The sequence below is a fragment of the Sardina pilchardus genome, chromosome 2 (genome assembly GCF_963854185.1).
Source record: "Sardina pilchardus chromosome 2, fSarPil1.1, whole genome shotgun sequence".
In the NCBI taxonomy this organism is placed as follows: Eukaryota; Metazoa; Chordata; class Actinopteri; order Clupeiformes; family Clupeidae; genus Sardina; species Sardina pilchardus.
This window is the reverse complement of record NC_084995.1, coordinates 43,811,906-43,834,248: the sequence shown is the minus strand read 5'-3', so window position 1 is coordinate 43,834,248 and position 22,343 is coordinate 43,811,906. Positions and strand designations below refer to the sequence as shown.

The window sequence follows — 22,343 nt, the reverse complement described above, 5'->3', positions numbered from 1 at the left end:
CCTGAAATGCACATGCGTTGTCACAGCTACATAAACCAATCTTGCACACAGGAAGAAGGCTGTAAACTAGTCTTGCACACAGGAAGAAGGCTGCAAACTAATCTTGCACACAGGAAGAAGGCTGTAAAATTTGATTTCATTCTCAAATAACTTTTGAATCATGTCCCATATAGAAAAATCAAGGAATAAAATACATTCACATATTGTATATGCAGCAGCATCCAGCTTATATTTGAATTGATGCACAATATATGTAGGCTAATACAAATTATAGTATTAGTATTTATTTATTTATAGTAGAAGAATATGCAAGTAGTGGAGCCCAAAATGGATATCTTGCATGAACGTCCATGCTGAATTTATCTAATTGTATGCATAGCATAGCATAGTAAAGTATAGTGTGTATTGCATAGTGTATGTTAGCACCGTGTTTTTTTGTTTTTTTTTCTGAAAACAGTTCTGAAAATGAACACTGGGTGGCAGCACAGGTCTATTGGAGATTTGATTGGGACAGCTGCAATGATGAGAATGATTACGTGTAACACTCATAACATTAGGTCACAGCTTTTAACAAAAATGTAGTAGGGGCCTATTATTGTTTCGCATTACTAGTGAGCATTTAGAATGATTTAATAGCTACTTACATTTAACAACACAGGTTATTTAAAACGTTTTAAAGGCCTGTGCAACAAACAGTAAAATAGGGTACAATTTAGAAAAGTTGCTTTAGCCTGTATTCTAAAGCACATTTTATATAGCCTATTCTACTCCATCATCTACGCCCCGTAATAGGAACGTTTCAAGATAAACGAAAGTGAATGTCTATTCGCTGGTTCTCCCCATAGGCTCTCCCTTGTGATACTTTCATTTCCGTGTTGATGATGCAGGGTTGATGATGAGTAGGCTAGCCAAATCTCCGGTGGAAAAAATGCATTCGATGAAAATGTAAGTTTGCTCTTTGTGTCCAAGTTGATATGCCTTTGTATTTAATGTAGCCTATTTCTACGAAAGTATTTGTTTCAGTGTGCGAGTTGAAGTGACAAAAATGCAGGCTACGGTTGAGAAAGGCCTAACCGGCTCGCTACAGGTAAATTACAGTCTGATGCCTACTACCACATTGCCCCGGTGCCGCCGCTCCATTTCCTATCGGGATGCGTTCTTAAGCTTAAAGATATTTCCACACTTGTAGCCTATACAAATGTGGCGAGTTCACCTGGTTATTTAAAAGAGCTGTTGTGTTGTGATGGACATACTGTAGCTACTGTACATAGTGATCATCTGACGGAAGAGGCTTACAGAAGGAGGCAACATAGCTGAAAGACTCCGCAAAGTGTCAGACAAGACTCAAAATTCCTTTCATTCTCATTGCACGGGATGCAACGGAATTTGTAAGCAAGTTTAGTCAGCTCTCTCTCTCTCTCTCTCTCTCTCTCTCTCTCTCTCTCTCTCTCTCTCTCTCTCTCTCTCTCTGTAGCTGTGTAAATATTGAACCACACACATCAACAGCAGCATAATGTATAGTTCACCGCTATTGAAATACTGTATGCAAGACAAACTAGCCAAATCTAGTCCAAATCTCGGTTCCAAAGGGAACAAAAAGGGGTGCCACCCCAACACTGGCCCAGGTTACACAGCCTCTCATAGAAGAGTAGCCTAAGCCTACACACATTAACCTGCCAACCAGAGATGCAATTCAGTGAATGTGACAACAATGTACATTCTGAAAGTGGATGAATATATGTGAAATGAAGTAGATGTGGGCATTTTGGAAAAGTTGCATTGCTGTGTAGAACTGCTTAGGCTACTTACTGCCATTAATCATCACCATCCAGCCTAACACATGGGCAGCCGTGGTGTACTGGTCAGCGCATCGGGCTTGTAACCGGAGGGTCGCCGGTTCGATCCCCGACCAGTCCACCACGGCTGAAGTGCCCTTGAGCAAGGCACCTAACCCCTCACTGCTCCCCGAGCGCCGCTGGTTGGGCAGGCAGCTCACTGCTCTGGGTTGTGTGATTCACCTCACTGTGTGTTCCCTGTGTGCTGTATGTTCACTAATTCGGTTAAATTGGGTTAAATGCAGAGAACTGAATTTCCCTCACGGGATCAAAAAAGTATATATTCTATTCTATTCTATTCTATTCTATTTTTCATCTCAGTTATGACCTGTTGAAAGAAATCACATCTCTCATACACAGGGAGTGACTGCAGGTCTAGCTCCAACATGAGTGAACATGGAGACTGTGCTGGTGGAGGGAGTCAAGGAGATACCAGGTAGTGTATTTGTTTGTGTCTGTGTAATTGAGGGAAGTTGGGGTGTTGCAGAACTATATATATAAAAAAAGTGTGTGTGTGTGTGTGTTTGTGGGAGTGGGGGGAAGGGGTGTTGCAGAACTATAACAAATCTGAAGAAATGTGATGTAACCAATGACACACATTGTATGTGACATGATGCATGATGGCTGCATCAAGCTCACCAGTCAAGTCAATCACCACCACCTCGTTTATTCATTTATCAAATCCTAAATTAATATGCAGGGAATGTGGATGAGTGCAGTGCACTGTTATCATAGATTGTTTTGCTTGTTCAGTCCAACCCAGAAACAAAAGCCAAACTCACCTGCACCCAGCTGTGTGTCCATGAAGAGTCACCAGTCGAAGGATCAGGACATCAACTTCAGAGTGGGAGAGAGCCGTCCTGATGCCAGGTATGGACCATGGTCCTCTGTCTTAAGACACAGGGTAGAGCCAGTTGTGTTAGTAGTATAGTATAGTAGATACTTTTTTTTATTTCCGTGAGGGAAATTCGGTCACGGGATTTGGCATTTATACCAATTTGTGAATTAGTGAACACACACACACAGCACGCAGTGAATACACAGTGTGGTGAAGTGAACACTAAACCAGAGCAGTGAGCTCGGGGAGCAGTGAGGGGTTAGCTGCCTTGCTCACTTCAGCCATGGACTGGTCGGGGATCGAACCGGCAACCCTCTGGTTACAAGCTCGAAGCCCTAACCAGTAGGCAGTGCTGCCCCTCAGTAGGCCAGTGCAGAATATCAGATGGACTATAATGTTCACCCACTAACACTGACATACTGTAGACGTAGCACAGTGTTAGCCACGAAGGACATACTGTAGACGTAGCACAGTGTTAGCCACGAAGGACATACTGTAGACCTAGCACAGTGTTAGCCACGAAGGACATACTGTAGACCTAGCACAGTGTTAGCCACGAAGGACATACTGTAGACGTAGCACAGTGTTAGCCACGAAGGACATACTGTAGACGTAGCACAGTGTTAGCCACGAAGGCATGGTGAACATGTGAGTGCGGTGAAAACACCAGATTTATGGGAAACTGTAAATAAAGGGATAGGAAACATGAACCATATTATGTGAAAAGTGTGAGAAGATACTGGAGTACATCTGTTAAATGCCTAATTGCTTTTTCAGTCTGTTAACTCAGTTGAATATCTTTGTAATGTCAACAAAATCACTCGTACAGAAAAGTAAATGGTCTCTAGACATATTCTGTCAGAGTTGTGAAATACTGTAGGTAGCACACACATATTACATGCATGTCAGATAAAAAAAAAAAAGCCTTTAATTGTATGCAGTTATGTACAGAAATGGCATACAGTACTGTGTTTTATTTGAAAAGTCAAACTCAGAAAGGTAGGCCCGACTCTCCTGCACCCAGCTGTGTGTCCATGAAGAGTGACCTGTCAAAGGATCAGGACATCAACTTCAGAGGAGGAGATCTCAGGTTAGAAAAACAGGCCTCCATCTTGTGTCTTGATTTGCTTTGTGTAGGACGACAGTGGGCCACACTGGCAGACAGCGCTGAGAGTCCAGAATGGGCCAGCTCCATGAGGGTGATCCAGGACACTGGCTGTGTCCTAAAGTCAAGCGTGCACGCTGGATAGTACCTTCTTTCCAGTAGCGTCTCAGTTAGCTTGCTCCTCAGTATGCGTCCCTACCTACATTTGGACAGCACTAACTAGTTTGCATCACCTGACTCGGGGAGGGGGGGTGTGTTGATGATTTGCATGATGTGTGGAGCTTGACCTGCGCTGCGCAATGGATTATGGGATATCTTAGGCCAAAAAAGATGCATCGATGCACGCTTGGAAATCACGCCAAACAAAGTACCCATCTAGTAAGAGCGCTTGACTTTCGGACAGTCTATTCTGACGTACTTCCGGAAAATGCACACTGCCCAGCGTGTGTACTTATGTTTCAGGCACAGCCACTGACACTTGCGAGTCACTAACGTGTGATATTCACTTTGCTGTAGCTCAGTGGGTGAGAAGGCAGATCCACCTACTTCAACCGAGAGGTGTGCAATTGATGGAATGAAGTGATTAATTAGTGTGCTTGCAAAAGCACACTATTGTTCTTCCTATTATTATCATTTATCTTAACGCCAACTTTTGTCTCCCTAACTTGTCCTAGGGATTTGGAGCTAGAGACACCGTTCCACCTCTCACGCGTGCGTCCTGATGCGACGATGGTGGCTTGTATACAGCTTTTTGATACGCCTTGTCGTTTTCCCGTTATTCCAGTTTTTCCGGTCGATTTTTTCCCATAGGAATGAATGGAAGAGCGACTTTTGAGCGCTGATGCCCACACATTTTTCCACCTGTAGCCCAAACCGTAAGACATAAAGTCATGAAATTTGGTACGCTGATAGAGGAGACTACCCTGATTGACACCACCAGGTTTCATGCTCGCCACTCTCACGCCCTAGCGCCACCAACTGGTCAAAGTTGGAAAACACGTTAATGCCTGTAACGTTTGATCCGTATGGCCGATTTTGATAAAACTTATACCATTGGAATCCTCTGACTCAGCTGATTCCAACGCACCATGTGATGTAATTTTCCGCCATGATGGATTTTCCACCATTTTGAATTTTGTCCAAAGTCAAAGTAAAGCGACTCTGGCCGCATCGTTCCTCTGATCGTCATGAAACTTGGCACGCGTGATCTACAGACCAAGGCGAATCAACCGCTTTGATTTCGCCTTCATACGTCCAAGCGTTCGCCTGTGATAACCAATTAAATTCAGCGAGCGAAGCCGCCAAACAGGAAGTGTGCCTATCTTGGAAATACTGTGACGTATGAAAGCCATATTTGGTGGGATGACTTGAGACCCCATCCAAAGCACCCTCAATAAATTTGGTGTTATTTGGTCTGTCGATGGCTCTATAATTAGCAAAAACGTGTGTTGGCGAATGTAAACTATTAAGCAGAATAGCTCATCTTAAATTGCTTAAGTAATGCCAAAAGGACATTCCAGAGTGATTTAAGATACAATGTTGATATTTTTTTAAAAAAAATCTAAGTATGCCAATTCTTGCAAAAGGAACTGGCACGAGACCCATCATGTAGAAGTAGTTATGACACAGTTAACCCCAGCTTGGTTACATACCGCAACATCGTACCAATGTCATTGGCTGAAGACATTAACTGAGACATTCCACAATGATTTAATGCACATGATTGACATGGATTGTCCGCAACGTTGTCTCACCACGAGACAGGGTAGATCTTAACGACGCCATGGCCTCGAGAGGCAAGTACGGACTTATTCGTTGTTAATACACATTGATGTCCAGGTACGATTTATAGTTGCAATCCCACGAGTTCTCACTGTGACGGTGTTTCATTTTTGACAATTTGTAATGGTTTATCTTCGTAATGAATTACTATTTAGGAGATTGTAATGATTACAGGACATTGTTTTATATATTTGTGATGTTTTGAGAGGAATTCGAATTTTATTTCTTGTTATTTACCATAATTGACCGGAGCATTCTGGGTAAATCACTCTGTTAGAAAGACCGCTCCTGCACGTATGCACCAGTCATTATGTTCGTGCACTTTCTGAGCGAGAGAGACATCTTTGGCGTGCGTGTGATGATAATTGACCATAAAGTGAGTTTGACACCTCATTCCTACATGTTTATTGTTTAGTCAATAATATTGTCACGGTCTGAGCCGACCAAGATTTCGTTTATGTTATTGCACTCAGTATTTACCAGTCATTTGTTATGTTAGAGCGCCATCTACTGGCCTTATCAGAATCTACTTTGGAGTGAAAGTAGGCTAGTAAATACTTCCTGCTTAGCGTTAAAACGAGAGAAGTCACTGAGATGATTCACACTGGTTGCTGTCTCCGGACAATTTATGTTTTTCACCTGCTATAGTTATTTCTTACCCATACGAAGGCAATGCCTGTAAGTATACATTGTTCTAGTGAAATACAGTGCCTATAGAAAGTCATCATACCCTTTTGAAATAGTTACTTTTTTTGTCTTACAGCCTGAAATCAAAACCAATTTTAAAAACAATCTTTTTCAGTTTTATTCACGAATTTAGCTGTACAACATCAAAATAATGAAAAGAAAGTCAACAGCTCTGAAAATTAATAAAAAATTAAAAACTAGAATAACAGGGTTGGAAAAGTCATCATACCCCTGACTTAATACTTTGTATAGCTTCCTTTTGCTTTCATTACAGCCCTCAATCTGTTTGGATATGTCTATTATAGCTTTCCACACCTAGATTGGGGAATATTTGCCCAATCTTCCGTGCAAAATTGTTAAAATTCAGTCACATTTTGTAGGGAATGGCGATGGACTGCTCTCTTCAAGTCAATCCAGAGATTTTCTATAGGATTTAAGTCAGGGCTCTGACTTTGCCACTCAAGGATATTCACCATCCTATCCTTAAGCCACTACTTTGTTCTTTTGGCAGTATGTTTAGGACCATTGCCATGTTGGAAGGCGAATGACCTGCCCATATTCAGCTGTCTAGCAAGGGGGCTGCAGGTTTTCCTCAATCATTTGGGTGTACTTGGCAGTATCCATTTTCCCTCCTATCCTGACCAATTGCCCAGTCCCCACTGAAGAGAAACATCCCCACAACATAATGTTGCCCCCACTATGCTTCACACTTGGTATGGTGTATTTTGGGTGTGTTTGGGTGTGTAAACTGTGTTTGGTAAGCGCCTGGAGCTCAGTCCAAAAAGTTCAATCTTAGTCTCCAAAAAGTTCAATCTTAGTCTCTTCTGACCATAAAAGCTTTTTCCACATGGTAGCAGAATATTCCAGATGTGTTTTTGCACTGAACTCCAAGCGCAATGTTTGGTGAAAACCAAACACAGTACACCACCCGAAACACACCATACCTAGTGTGAAGCATGGTTGGGGCAACATTATGTTGTGGGGATGTTTCTCTTCAGCAGGGACTGGGCAATTGGTCAGGATAGAAGGGAAAATGGATGCTGCCAAGTACACCCCAAATTCTTGAGGAAAACCTGTGTCCCTCTGCTAGACAGCTGAAGATGGGCAGGTCATTCGCCTTCCAACACGACAATGATCCTAAACATACTGCCAAAAGAACAAAGCAGTGGCTGAAGTATAGGATGGTGAATATCCTTGAGTGGCAAAGTCAGAGCCCTGACTTAAATCCTATAGAAAATCTCTGGATTGACTTGAAGAGAACAGTCCATCGCCGTTCCTTACAGAATTTGACTGGATTTTAACAATTCTGCACGGAAGATTGGGCAAATATTCCCCAATCTAGGTGTGCAACGCTATAATAGACATATCCAAACAGATTGATGGCTGTAATGAAAGTAAAAGGAAGCTCTACAAGGTATTAAGTCAGAGGTATGATTACTTTTCCAACCCTGTTATTCTAGTTTTTATTTTTTTATTAATTTTCAGAACGGTTGACTTTTTAAAAATTATTTTGATGTTGTACAGCTACATTTGTAAATAAAACTGGAAAAGATTGTTTTTAAAATGGGTTTTGATTTCAGGCTGTAAGACAAAAAAAAGTAACTATTTCAAAAGGGTATGATGACTTTCTATAGGCACTGTATGTGTTTAGACATAAGTACAGAAAATAAGATAGGCCTATGTGAGAAAGATTTCTTTGTTTTTTGATATGGCGGCAATTCGCTATATGCGTGGCTAGACAAGACAAATGAAAATAGTTTATTTTTGTATTGACAGTTTTACAGCATAAATGAAGGAAAGGAGAAAAAAGTGAAGATTTCCTGCATTCTTTGTTCGTCCTTGCCTGTAAACTTGCTAGATAGCTGAGCTAGCTCAGAATTAGTGAGGCCAGTAGCCTACAATATTTACTGTTCAGCATGTTGTAACGTGCCTGAAACATGTTGTTTAACGTCTTTAGAAGATGTAATGGAGATTAGGCCTATTGTTTACTTTCGCTTTGCATTTTTATATGTAGGCTACTGCTTTTGTATTCGTTGTGTATCCTTTGAATGTGCACAAGTTTACATCTGTATTAGCATGTAGAATTCATTATAGTTTGAGTGATTATGTAGAAAAGGCCGGGACATTTGTGTGTTCGCTGTGATTTAGCATTTGTTGCGATATTTCATGTGGTAAACTCGCGTGCCTTCCTGTTAAGTTTCTTATTTTTGTTAGTACCTGCAGAGACGTGCAAGTTCGTTGTGCACTTAAACAGAGATAATTAATTTACCTTTTGACAATTCCTGCAGTTATCCTGAGTAATCCAGTCTTTGACATTCAGAGCTGCGAGTCATTGATGAAAAGTAAGTTTGTATTTAATTCACACTGGTATGCAAGAGGTTTGCTAATATAGTTAAACTTGCTCTTGACATAATTTCCATGAAGTAATATAGTGTACGTGTTCTTTGAAATTATAATACTTAATGTGTTTCGCTTAGGAATCTACCGTTTAGCGTTATACTGTTGTAAGGATGTTGCATTTCCAAATAGAGGAAGTTTTTAACGCTATTACACCGTACCATTTTACGCCGCTAGATGGCGTAATTGACCACATAATAACTGTAGTCACGAACAAAAAGTTTATATTAAAGTATATAAATAGCCATACCCATATTTCTCTGTATGGAAATCCTGAATGTCTCTGCTGGAACAATACAAAGTTAAACCCCATCTCTTCTCCGTCCTATATTCTAACCGATATACCATCCAGTATATTGCCACTACCTACCCGAATCAGTGCAAACCTATAACCTCCCCAATAATAATAGTAATTATAATTAGGTAAAAATAATAGTTTCCGCTTTAGGGAGAAATCCCAGAATTCCACTACAGCTAAGGAAAGTGGGAGCTACGTTTTTCGACTCAAGCTTATGTGTGGAGACTTAAACTGGGAAGTTTGGCCCACTTATAGCAGTTAACAATTCTAGGTCCAATTAATTACATCCAACACAAAGTGTTATAGAAAGTATTACTGTGTGTTTCATTTAACTATTGTTCATGGTAAACATTTAATTAATTTAGGCTATGGGTGGTATAGGTGAATTGAAGAGTTTGGTTCCAAAATGCTATATATCCATTTTTAAAAACATCAAAAAGTCATGTTATTTAATTGTGTATTTCTGGTAAAATCAATAAAAATGCAGTTGTTTTGTTTTGATTGAGTAAAGATAAATCAACTAAACATAAACCAATACAGTTCCACTGTAATTACTTGCAAAACAAAATGTAAAAAAAACATTTATGAAAATTCATTAAAATGGTGGATATAGCGTTTTGGAACCAAACTCTTCAATTATTACCACACAGTTACTATTTAGAACTACGTAATCCTTAATTGAGATTTCATTGAAAGTGATAGGTTGAACTTTTAAAAAGGGGTTTAAAAACTATTTTTGTACTTTCATTTTATTATGTCATACTGAACTGAATTCTAAGAGTTAAAAACAAAGGATACAATAAATGTTTTGTGATTGTTGCATTATGCATAGTATTTCATTTAGGATAAGCTATATCAAAGCAGGTAGAAGTAACTGTAGTCACTTGACATTTCTGAGGATTTACATATTTCCACCAGGGCAGTGGTAAAGACATTCTTCAGTGGAGGCACCACAGTTAATCACGCTATCAACATCTTCTTACCTTTTCTTCTGTTATTACTATTCTTTAACTTTATGGTAGACTGCGAGTCCAGCAAATTGAGAACCTAGGATCCTGTTTATGTTTATGAATGTGACTCCAGTATATGTTGAGACATACGGGTGGAAAAATAGGTTACATTTATATAATGCAAATGATTAAGTTAACAATATCATTGAATATGTTGTACAAACAAGAAGAGCGAAATGGTAAACTTTTAAGAAATCATCATCCACATCATAGTTTGACGCTGTGTGGGGTTATGGACTTGACAGTTTTGCATGGAATTGCCCATACAGTATACATATATATATATATATATATATATATATATATATATATATATATATATATATATATTAAGATTTGACACATTGCAGTTTTTTAATGCAGGGATTATTTATAAATCAAAGAATTGTGGGTAGATGTAGGTGAACTGTGCAACATGCAGTTTGTGGACAAGAGGCAGATGTAACGGACTGATGCTTCTGTTTGAAAGGGGTGTATGTACGTGTGTGTGTCTGTGTGTGTGTGCCTTGTTGCCGGTGTACAGTATTTCTGAATATGAATGCTGTCTGGACAGGAAATGGCATAGCTTTTATCACATGCAACCAATCCAAAATCGATTTCATATTCAGAAACGTTAACCAGTAACAGCCTGGTTGCTTTGACATATCAACACCAAATTTCATCCTATTACACCATTTGAACAGGTGATTCGTCCTGTTTATTCTACCATCAATTTGAGGCTATAACACATTGCAACTTACTCAACAGTGAGTAAACAGCAGATGTTCCCGCAATACTCCTAACATTACTCGTATTTGTTCCAGAAACATGCCTAGTTCCTTAGGCTCCTTCCTTCTTTCAGTGGTTACGTGTTTCATGCTGGCTACTCGTGAACAACTCATACATAATTCAACACAAGGTCTACAGACCTTAGAGGTGTACATTTCATTTCCATACATCAAAGCGTTCGCCCATGGCAGCCAATGAAATTCGATGGCGAAGCCTCCAAACAGGAAGTGAGGTCAAATCTCGGAAACGCTTTGAGGTGTCAAGACCATATTTGGTGGGATGATTTTGGACACCATCCAAAGCAACCTCAGTAAATTTGGTCACTAGGGGGCGTCGCAATTAGCAAAAATGCATTTTGCCTCATACGGTATCTCTTTATGTCTTTGGGATGACATCCACATTTTTACATTGGAGGTGCTCTGGGACATACCACTGATGAACCTAGGCAACCCTTCACGTCAGTGTAATAATTCGGCAATCGAGGGCAACGCCGCCAAACTCGAAGCAGCTTCGCGTCTTGGCCAAACTTTGGCGCTTTGACCTGAGGACGAGCGGTCGCGTCTCCTGCCGGGCGCTGTCGCGGCGCGTCTGAGCAAGCACACTTCGCACTTCCCACCGGGAAATGCATTCTAGTTGTCAATTATGACTTTCAGTGACTATAAAAACAAGAGATTGCACTTCACTGTGATCTTAAGTCGAACGCGCCCACTCATTTGTACCCAGATCTGCCCAGTGCTGTATGAAGTTGAACGCGCCCACTCATTTGTACTGATCAGCCCAGTGCTGTATGAAGTTGAACGTGCCCACTCATTTGTACCCAGATCTGCGCAGTGCTTTATGAAGTTGAACACGCCCACTCATTTGTACTAATCTGCCCAGTGTTGTATGAAGCTGATTTTTTAAAAATACAGAAAGTTTTCAAAATCATTGAGTAATCATGTTGAATAATCAAGTTCTCATTATTGACCAAATCATGATTTTTGCCATATTCGGGCAGCTCTGTGTTCTTGGAGAGTGATCAGTCAAAGAGTTCCCGAAAAAGACACCATCTTGACTCAAGGTATGAACAAAATGCCAAGACATACTGTACAATCATTTTCAGCGAGAGCATGAGAACATTAGAACATTAATTAGTTCAAGTGCTAATTACAGAAAACATGTTATACTATACTATACTATACTAGGCCTATACTATACTGTATTGTCGTTGTTGTTGTTGTTTTAATGTATATGGTGATGGAGCTGATTGATTGCACAGCTGATGAAAAATGTTCATGGGAAACATTTATTGTTTATCGTTTATAATTTCTCATTATTTATCATGAGAAACATTTACCTCTTTCTGCTGATGCTACTATTACTGCTTATTGGCCGAGGTGTATACAGTACGTTGATTCTGCTACAGTACATTTCATTCGGCTCTGAGGTTAACACACGCGGGGAGAGCACATCTGTTTTCCGCATTATTCTTTCTTATTAAAGTGCTGATCTGATGTTAAAACACAGACGTGGTCAATAAACATGTGTTTTTTTAATTTGCATAAACTCTATTGTGCAGTTTATACACACTGTGGTCCGTACACAGGAAATTGCTCCATTCACTTGGATGGGCCGTCCCAACATTCGGAGGTCTGATATTTTTCAATAACAGACCGTTGCTAAGTATAACAGACCGCTGTCAAGGAAACGCAGTGTTGTGCTTCTTATTTACGTGTGATGCAAACTATTTGGTTCCCAGCAAAAGCCCTGATGGAACGGTAGCAAATAAATGTAAAGAGCCATCATTTTTTTTTTTTTTTTGGGGCAAGTAGCCTTGTAACAAGCGGGATAATGTATAGAATGCCAGTCGTTATCGGGAAAATAAGTCCCTTCAGGACAAAGCAAGACCCCATTGCTGGCGCGCCGGTCCTGTTTGCCCTGTTGGGCACTTATTTTCCCAACAGTGACCTGCTATACATTATCCTTTACATTCAGCATGTGTTGTGTGTATGAGTTATGTGTGTATGACTTACTGTATGTTTTCACCTTTTTTGAAGCCCGGTTCAAGCGAAGAGATCCTGTTCACCTGTGCCCAGCTGTGTGTCCATGAAAAGTGACCATTTTGAACTTAAACTTGAAGGACGTCCTGATCCCGGGTACACTGACAGCCCAGACAAGTTCAATAAACTCAAAATAAATTAGTCAATCAGTTTAAGATAAAAAAACAAACAAACAAAAAAAACATTTAATTTGGGTACTAGTAACTCCAGTATTTCTATTTAAGATTACTTATACTCAGAAATACAAATTAAATTAAGTTCATTGGACATACAACTGTGGAGCTTTTTGCAAACATATTTTGCATGGACAGTAGCAATAAGCAGCATTTAATCAGAGAAGGCATAGATGGACAATGCAGTTGGGCAGTAGGTGTGTTGATCAGTACTTGACTAAAATAATGTTTCCCCTGATCACACTCTCCTTTTTAACATTTGCTAACATTTAAGTGCTTTTACCCACCAGCACGTTAAATCTCAGCATGAAAACACAAACCATATCCAACATTACATTATCAGATGCAGATCTTGTCTTTTAACTCTCAATTCACTTCTCAACTTACTCAGTGATGGTGTTCACATTTACAGATGCCATAGACATTTAACTTTGTTGACTAAATCTGGCTGTCCTCGTATTTCAGTATCCAGCTGGAAGAGGAAACAGTTAATCCATCCCTGAGCAGATGTTATGAAAATGAGTTGTCGACTATATTCAAGGTGTGTGTGTGTGTGTGTGTGTGTGTGTGTGTGTGTGTGTGTGTGTGTGTGTGTATGTGTGTGCAAGAAATTAAACATGAAAAAGTGATCAAGGACAGGACATTTTTGAATACACTGGAATTGTCTGATTTTCAAACAGGAGCTTGAATACAAAGTCATCACTTTCATGAAGAATGAACTGAAGAGACTCAAGAAGCTCCTGAGCCCAGATTACCCAGAATCCCCTTGTGATGAGGAGGAGGGTGAGGAGGACCAGAGAGATGCCAGAGATGGAGCTCTGAAGATTGCAGTGCACACTCTGAGGAGCATGAAGCAGGACATCCTCGCGCAGCAGCTGGAACTAAGTGAGATATTCACTCAATACTGATTTACTGAACTTTCTACTTTGTTGATGCTAATATACAAAAAACACATCTTCAGAATCATATGGTTTAAACATATTTACTTCAGTGTTATCAAAACTAACAAGAAAAATAGATCATTCAGAATTTATTTCTGTTTCTGTTTTAACATAAATAGAAAAATAGAATTTTTTTAGAATAGGTAAACCTTCAGTAAAACTCACAGATGGCATGGCATGAAATACTAGTTATCTTATCAGAGCTTTGCTCTGGCAACACTTGATATGGTTTTGATTAAGGAAGTGTGGAAGCCAGCCGCCCACCAAATGTAAGGATCTCAAATACCTTCATCACTGTTTTCTGTGCATCTTTCAAAGTTATTGCACTGTCAATATCTTGTGTAACAGAACATCTCACTTTTCAAGCGGCAGCTCAGGTGATGAGGATGACTGATTGACTGTTGCTCATTTGACAGTCATTGTATAATGCCCGCCAAAGTGATTTGATTGGCCCAAACACATCTTAAGGTGGGGACACACCACCACGATTATCGGCCGTCAGACGCGGTCTAAAGGCCTGAACACACCAACCCGATAATCGGCCGTCGGGCAGTCAGGGGCGGTCGGGGACTCGAGTCTGTTTGGTATGTGTCCCGTGCCATCGCCAGTCGGCGTCGGCATCGGGGCTAATTTTGGCCAGTTTTGGCCGACTTGACATGTAGAGTCGGCCTCAATTACCAATCTGATTGGTTAGTCCTAACCCTTTGAAACATCTACTGTAGGTAGCAGAGGACTTTGTTTAAACAAACCGTTAGTCCTACATTCAGCGATGTAAGTTTCGAACCCATTTTGATAAACCTTCCTAACATATTTTTGCTAGAAGTAAGTTTCTGAACGTGTGTTATTTCAGGTTATTTCCTGGTTATTTCCCATTCACTTTTTGTTTACTGTGCTAATATTAACTAGCAAGCTAGCTAGTTAGTTAATGGGCGAAAAGTTATTTATTCCGTGCCCAAGAGAGTGTTTCGTTGGCATCACAGACACGCAATGGCAATAAAATAATACACACTATATAATTATATTTATATTTTCTTATTGCTTAATCAGAGAAGTCCAAAATGTCGTCCCATTTGCAATGGCGAATGCTTTGATTAATCTTGGTAGCTAAACAATCTTTTCGGTTCTGAATCTTTTAGCACTGCCTGCTATTACATTTCGCGCATGCGCAGAACGTACAGTACGCTCTGTGTCACCTTTGTGTTTTCTGATGCACTTTTTTGACTGACCTGGGGAGACGGGAGCCGACTGATAACTCCGACTGCTTTTCTGCCGACAGTCGGCCGTCGGTTTGGTGTGACCTGGTGAAGTACCCAATTTGGTTCCCCCCAATTCATGTTTCCTTTACGCCACTATACTAAAGTTCTTGCGTTGTGGCTAGGTTACTGTACGTATTCTTAGTACTGAATTGCGTTTTCCTGTTTTTAGCTACGTTAGCCGGCTAGAGCTACTGCAGAAAGACGGGGAAACACGAATTGGGGGGAACCAAATCGGGTACTTCGTCGGCCTTTAACCAGGCATATAGACTACTCACTGAACAAAGACTGTGAAGATTACTGGCAGGATATGACATCTGTCATGACATGTTAAAGGGATAGTTCGGGTTTTAAGACACAAAGTTATATGGGTTCCCTGTCAGCAACGTTGTGCATCAGCACTGACTTACCCCCCGACAGCGTCCTGTGAGCCGAGATCCAGCCGGTTTTTGATCGTTTTTGATGCCGGACTATTTTCTTCAGCAAGTTTCTGGGGTCACGAAAGTAAAGTGTTTTTCTTCTCAAAACCATATGCGTTCAACAGAGTGATATATTTGCACCACAAAAACGTTGTCCAGCTGTCAGTAGCGCGCAGTGATAGGAATCGCGAAAAATAACGAGTGATAACGAGGTTTGATTTTTTCCTGGACAACGTTTTTGTGGTGCAAATATATCACTCTTTTGAACGCATATGGTTTTGAGAAGAAAAACACTTTACTTTCGTGACCCCAGAAACTTGCCGGACTACTTTCTTCAGCATCAAAAACCGGCTGGATCTCGGCTCACAGGACGCTGTTGCGGGGTAAGTCAGTGCTGATGCACAACGTTGCTGACGGGGAACCCATATAACTTCGTGTCTTAAAACCCGAACTATCCCTTTAAGCATTCTCATGACCAAGTGCTACTGCAGCGTTCTCACTTCACTCACTTATGCCATTGACCTAATCAAATACCTTATTTCCAGATGGACTGCTTCTGAGATGTCAACAACAGCTCAAATACAGGCTATCAAAGAAGTTTGAGAGTGTATTTGAAGGCATCCCAAAGCAGGGAAACCCTACTTTTCTGCAGAAAATCTACACAGAGCTCTACATCACAGAGGGGGAAAGTGTAGAGGTCAATACTGAACATGAGATCAGACAAATTGAGATGGCATCCAAGAGACACATTACAAAGGGGGACACACAAATCAGATGTACTGAGATTTTCAAGCCCTTAGCTGGACAAGACAAATCTATCCGAACGGTGCTGACAAAGGGATTGGCTGGCATTGGGAAAACAGTCTCTGTCCAGAAATTCATTCTAGACTGGACTGAAGGAAAAGCCAATGAGAACATTCTCTTCATATTTCCCCTTCCTTTCCGGGAGCTGAATCTGATTAAAGACAAGACATACACTTTTGAGGACATCATCCATCACTTTTTCTGTGAAACAAAAGGTGTCAACTTCTCCAACCACAACAACTACAGCATTGCTTTCATCTTTGATGGTCTAGACGAAAGCAGACTTTCTCTGGATTTCCAGCATAACGAGTCCATCTACAGTGTAACAGAACATGCCACAGTTGATGTCCTTCTCACAAACCTCATCAAGGGCAATCTGCTTCCCTCTGCGCTTGTGTGGATCACCTCCCGACCAGCAGCAGCCAATCAAATCCCTCCTGAATGCGTTGACCAGGTGACAGAGGTACGAGGTTTCAACGACCCACAGAAGGAGGAGTACTTCAGGAAGAGAATCACAGAAGAGGAGCTGGTCAACAGAATCATCACACACCTGAAGTCATCCAGGATCCTCTACGTCATGTGTCAAATTCCAGTCTTCTGTTGGATGGCAGCCACTGTTCTGGAGAGCATCCTGACTGAAGCAGAGAGTGGGGAGATTCCAAAGTCTCTGACTCAAATGTACACACACTTCCTGATCATACAAACAAAACACAGAAGTCAGAAGTATGAAAAACAGGATGCAGATCCACTGTGGAACCTGAAGACTGTTCTGTCCCTGGGGAAACTGGCTTTTCAGCAGCTGGAGAAGGGTAATCTGATCTTCTATGAAGAGGATCTGAGCGAATGTGGCATTGATGTCAGAGATGCATTAGTATACTCTGGGGTGTGCACCCAGATCTTCAGAGAAGAGTCTGGACTGTTCCAGGGGAAAGTGTTCTGCTTTGTTCATTTGAGCATTCAGGAGTTTCTAGCAGCTTTATATGTGTTTTTGCACTTTACCATGAGAGAGCGCAGTACACTTGACCAGCACCAAAAGTCTCAGCTTCATTTACTGTTCAGTGCTAACAGTCTTTTTGAGCTTCACCAGTCTGCAGTGGACCTGGCCTTAAGAAATGAAAATGGACAGTTGGACCTTTTCCTGAGGTTTCTCCTGGGTCTCTCACTGGAGTCTAATCAGAAACTATTGCAAGACTTGCTGCCACAGAAAGAAAACATCTCAGTGAGCACAGATAAATCAATCAAGTACATCAAGCAGAAGATCAGAGAAGCCACTGACCCAGAGAGATGCCTCAACCTCTTCCACTGCCTGAATGAACTGAATGACCACTCTCTGGTGGAGGAGGTCCAGAGTTACGTGAGGAAGGGAGATGAACTCAGAAAGGATCTCTCTCTCTCCCAGCTGTCAGCTCTGGCCTTTGTGCTGATGATGTCAGAACAGGAACTGGAGGACTTTAACCTGCAGGATTATGGACGATGTAGTTCACCTGCCAGATCAGATGCAGGTCTGCTGAGGATGTTGTCAGTGGTCAAAGCATCAAGAAGAGTCCAGTGAGTATTACACTCTTGAGTTAGTGATATTATAGTATGTATTACAGTTAGTATTCCACTATGCACCAATACTACAAAAGTACCGCAATACCCTGACAATAAAAGCATCACAATTTCTACTTTATTAGTATTAACACTGAAAGATATTTCTTTAGTTGTTTCTGTTGGGTGTAATAACATTTCAGATATTGCTACAGAACCTATTGGGAAACTTTTACATCTGAACGCCCATGTTAACCCTATGTGTTAAAATTCCCATAGAGGCAGGCAGATTTTTACTATTTTTATTTTTTAAAGTTATTTCATGGATTCAGGACACTATGCACCCTGATAAAATCCCCTTGGCCTTTGGAATTAAATAGGCCCACATCATCACATACCCTTCACCTTTCAGTTAGCCTATTAGCTGGTTTGATTTGCATTGAGCTCCATGAGAATGAAACCAGCTAATAGACTAACTGAAAAAATAACATGCCAAAAAAGGATTCTCTTAACTACAGTAAATAGATTTGTAATGTGTGTGTGTGTGTGTGTGTGTGTGTGTGTGTCTACAGGCTGAGGTGTTGTAACCTCACAGAGGACAGTGGCACAGCTCTATCTTCAACTCTTAGCTCAAATAGGTCCAATATGAGGCATCTGGACTTGACTTACAATAATCTGGGAGATTCGGGAGTGGAGCTGCTTTCTACTGGTCTGGGACATGCCAAGTGTGAACTGCAGATACTGGAGTAAGTCTGTCAATACAGTACAGTGCCCTCCAGAAATATTAGCACCCCTGGTAAAGTTGACTAAAAACGGGGGGATCCTTCTTTGTGAGCTGGGAAGCAAATTTATTCAGAAAAAAATATTGTAAGGAAATAAATGTTGTTAACAAAAACACATTAACTTGAGTCATATAAACTACAGTTAAGCCATATCTGAATATTTTACTGTGCTCCCTCTTGCATTAAAGAATGTGTGTTTATAAAACGGTATTTATCTTGCATTTTAACGTGTGTGTCTACAGTCTGAAGAGTTGTAACCTCAAAAAGAAGAGCTGTGCAGCTTTATCCTCAGCTCTCAGAACAAACTCCAATCTGAAACAGCTGGACCTGAGTGGCAATAATCTGGGAGACTCTGGAGTGGAGCAGATTTCTTCTGGTCTGACACACAAGTGTAGACTGGAGAAACTGGTGTAAGTCTACAAGTGTGTGTGTGTGTGTGTGTGTGTGTGTGTGTGTGTGTGTGTGTGTGTGTGTGTGTGTGTGTGTGTGTGTGTGTGTGTGTGTGTGTGTGTGTGTGTGTGTGTGTGTGTGTGTGTGTGTGTGTGTGTGTGTGTGTGTGTGTGTGTGTGTGTGTGTGTGTGTGTGTGTGTGTGTGTGTGTGTGTGTGTGTGTGTGTTTTGCTCTGCTCTGATCGCCTGGTCAAGCAGCATTCAGCACTACTGGGCAGCATGATTTTTTAATGGTTGTCATTGATGGATACACTAATTGCCTGTATCCTGAACCTGAAGCTGTGTTGTCTGTCTTCTAAGACATATTTCTATGTGTGTGTCTACAGGCTGAGTGGCTGTAAACTCACAGAGAGGAGCTGTGCAGCTTTATCTTCAGCTCTCAGCTCAGAATCTTCCAGTCTGACACAGTTGCACTTGAGAGGGAATTATCTGGGAGATTCAGGAATGGAGCTGCTTTCTGCTGGTCTGACACATCCAAACTGCAGACTGGAGACATTGGAGTAAGTTAGTTTTGTTAGTATGCGTTCTGTAGGACACACACACACACACACACACACACACACACACACTCACACAGATACGTAAAAACTCTCTCTTGCTCAATTAAGGTAAATTAAATTGGATTAGATTAAATTGCATTGTCAAAGCATCCACAGGAATACTAATACTTACTGTACAAAACGAGCAGACATTACAAATATTGTTACACTTCATCAATACACTGTAAATTACAGTATGTAAATTGGCTGAATATATTCACATACTGTACATATATGTATGAGTGTGTGTGTTTGGTGTCTGTGTGTGTGTGTGTGTGTGTGTGTGTGTGTGTGTACATGTACTGTATGTGAATAAGAATGTGGGGTCATTGCAGTGTGCAGAGTTGTATTGAGTTGCTCAGTTGTCATTTCTCTTTCTGTCACAGTTGTATGAAGTATTGCTACACACTTCATACACACTGTATACGACTATGCTACATAAACAACTGTATACAAGTAATGCATATCAAATGTTGTTTTCTCCGATAAAAACTGACTCGATTTATTTTTTTTGTTACAGTACACACAGAGAGTCTCTCTATCTCTCTCTATCTCTCTCTCTTGCTGGCTCTGTACATGTTTTTCTTTCTCACTCTTTCTCTGTGTGTTTCTTGTGTGTTTCCTTCATACTGATTCTTTCTAAAAATGTTGTCTACAGACTGAGAGGTTGTAGCCTTACAGAGAAGAGCTGTGCAGCTGTAGCTGGAGCGCTCAGCTCAAACTCCTCTCGTCTGAGACAACTGAACCTGAGTTACAACGATCTGGGGGATTCAGGAGTGGAGCTGCTCTCTACCGGCCTGGGAAATCCTCATTGTGAACTGGAGAAATTGGAGTAAGTCTGCCAATGTCTCTCTCTCTTTCTCTCACTCTTTCTCTCTCTCTCTCTCTCTCTCTCTCTCTTTCACCCCCCCCCCCCCCCCCTACACACACACACTTTTGTTTGTTATAAACATTTTTCTCTTGGGTATAACATGCATACACCAAGCCAGAATTCTCCTGCATATTTGAAGTCCTGTATGAAGTGCTATTCTGATGTGTCTCTCTCAGGCTGCAGTACTGCAAGCTTACAGGAGGGAGCTGTTCCTCTCTGGCCGTCGCTCTCAGATCAAACCGCTCCAGTCTGAGAGAGCTGAACCTGCGACTTAACTTCCTTGAACAGTGTGATGTGGAGCTGCTCTCTATCCTGCTGAAAGACCCTACATATAAGCTCAGTGAACTACAGTAAGTCATAATCAGATACAGACAGATACTAAGTTGACAAAGATAGAGGATGTCAAAGTTTGTCAGTTAGTTCACTTACTGTCTCCATACGTGATGTATGGTCTTGACAACACTATCGTAATTTCTGTGATGAAAATAGTGATGTAAAACGTTTTCAGGCGGAGAAGCTTCAAACAGTCATTAGTTTGGATCAGAATGGTTCTACGTGTGTTCACGTGTCTGTGTTGAGGGATCCTAATGAAGAAACCTCATATCACATTACTTAATCTGCCAAATCTCCTCAACAGATACATCAATAATCCATCCTTCTGATTGGAGCAGAGCTGCTGCAGGTGCTGCCGTTCCCAGGCACTCAGGGCCAGATGATCATCCAGCTGCCCCACGTAGCGCCGAGATGTGGCTACCTGCGCTCACTGCTACACTTTCATATGTTTCAGTCGCATCTCTAATGTTGGGATGTGGCTACCTGCACTCACTGCTACACTTTCATATGTTTCAGTCGCATCTCTAATGTTGGGATGTGGCTACCTGCACTCACTGCTACACTTTCATATGTTTCAGTCGCATCTCTAATGTTGGGATGTGGCTACCTGCACTCACTGCTACACTTTCATATGTTTCAGTCGCATCTCTAATGTTGGGATGTGGCTACCTGCGCTCACTGCTACACTTTCATATGTTTCAGTCGCATCTCTAATGTTGGGATGTGGCTACCTGCGCTCACTGCTACACTTTCATATGTTTTAGTTGCATTTGCATCTCTAACGTCACTCTGGGAGAAACTAAAAGTCATTGAGACATGATACATTCAGTGTGTATGAAGCATTGTAGTCTTGTATGTCTTTTTTTCTGTTCCTTTATCTGTATATCATGCTGTTTTTGTTGAATTTTGTGTGGAGTCTGTCGTCTGTATGGCTGCTATCTTGGACCAAGTGTTTTTCATCACTACTTCCTTAAAAAAGATTATGTTAATTAATGTCTTTTGATAGAGGAAGATATGAAAGACGAGGGGCACATTTCCCATAGTCTCTGTGGCGATCACTTACCCCACTAGGGGGATCAGAGAGCAGTACAGATGTGGCCATCTGGTGGTCATCAGAGGGCATTGCAGCTCAAAGCATGAAACTTGAATTACCAGCTGAAAGTTCTCATGTCCATTAAAAACGAAAAGTGTGTAACATTTATAAAATGTAAAGTGTTGCCTGTGTTCAAAGCAGTGAAGTTAATTAAAAGCAACCCTAACCTTGTCCTGGGGCTCATGATCTCCTGACCCTTCAGGGTTTTGTTTGTTTGTTTGTTTGTTTGTTTGTTTTTTGTCTCACAGATCCCCAACACATTTCAAACAAAAATATAATCAGTTGTTTTAGGGGTTAGTCTCACCCTATTTTGTTAATATACACTTTTGTCCTGAATATATTTGGATGGCCAAACACGGAAGGAGAATATTTCTAATGAAGTGTTTATAATCTGTAC

The 22,343-nt window shown here is 41.0% G+C and overlaps 1 protein-coding gene across 4 annotated transcripts; it reads left to right on the top strand.

Moving 5' to 3' along the window:
- Positions 1-879: 879 nt before the first annotated feature.
- Positions 880-22,133, top strand: LOC134075186 (NACHT, LRR and PYD domains-containing protein 3-like). Of its 4 annotated transcripts, XM_062530716.1 has the most exons (15): positions 880-945; positions 2,196-2,271; positions 2,589-2,705; positions 3,659-3,763; positions 11,718-11,780; positions 12,757-12,855; positions 13,398-13,473; positions 13,613-13,817; positions 16,091-17,897; positions 18,452-18,625; positions 18,904-19,071; positions 19,437-19,610; positions 20,308-20,481; positions 20,697-20,870; positions 21,158-22,133. In XM_062530716.1, exons 2-15 carry the CDS (start codon positions 2,222-2,224, stop codon positions 21,180-21,182), a joined length of 3,411 nt encoding a protein of 1,136 aa, XP_062386700.1. In that variant the 5' UTR covers positions 880-945; positions 2,196-2,221; the 3' UTR covers positions 21,183-22,133. The 4 variants fall into 4 exon arrangements, with proteins under 4 accessions (XP_062386700.1, XP_062386701.1, XP_062386702.1 ...); XM_062530717.1 differs by lacking the exon at positions 11,718-11,780; XM_062530718.1 differs by lacking the exons at positions 3,659-3,763; positions 11,718-11,780; positions 12,757-12,855.
- The last annotated feature ends 210 nt before the right edge of the window (positions 22,134-22,343 follow it).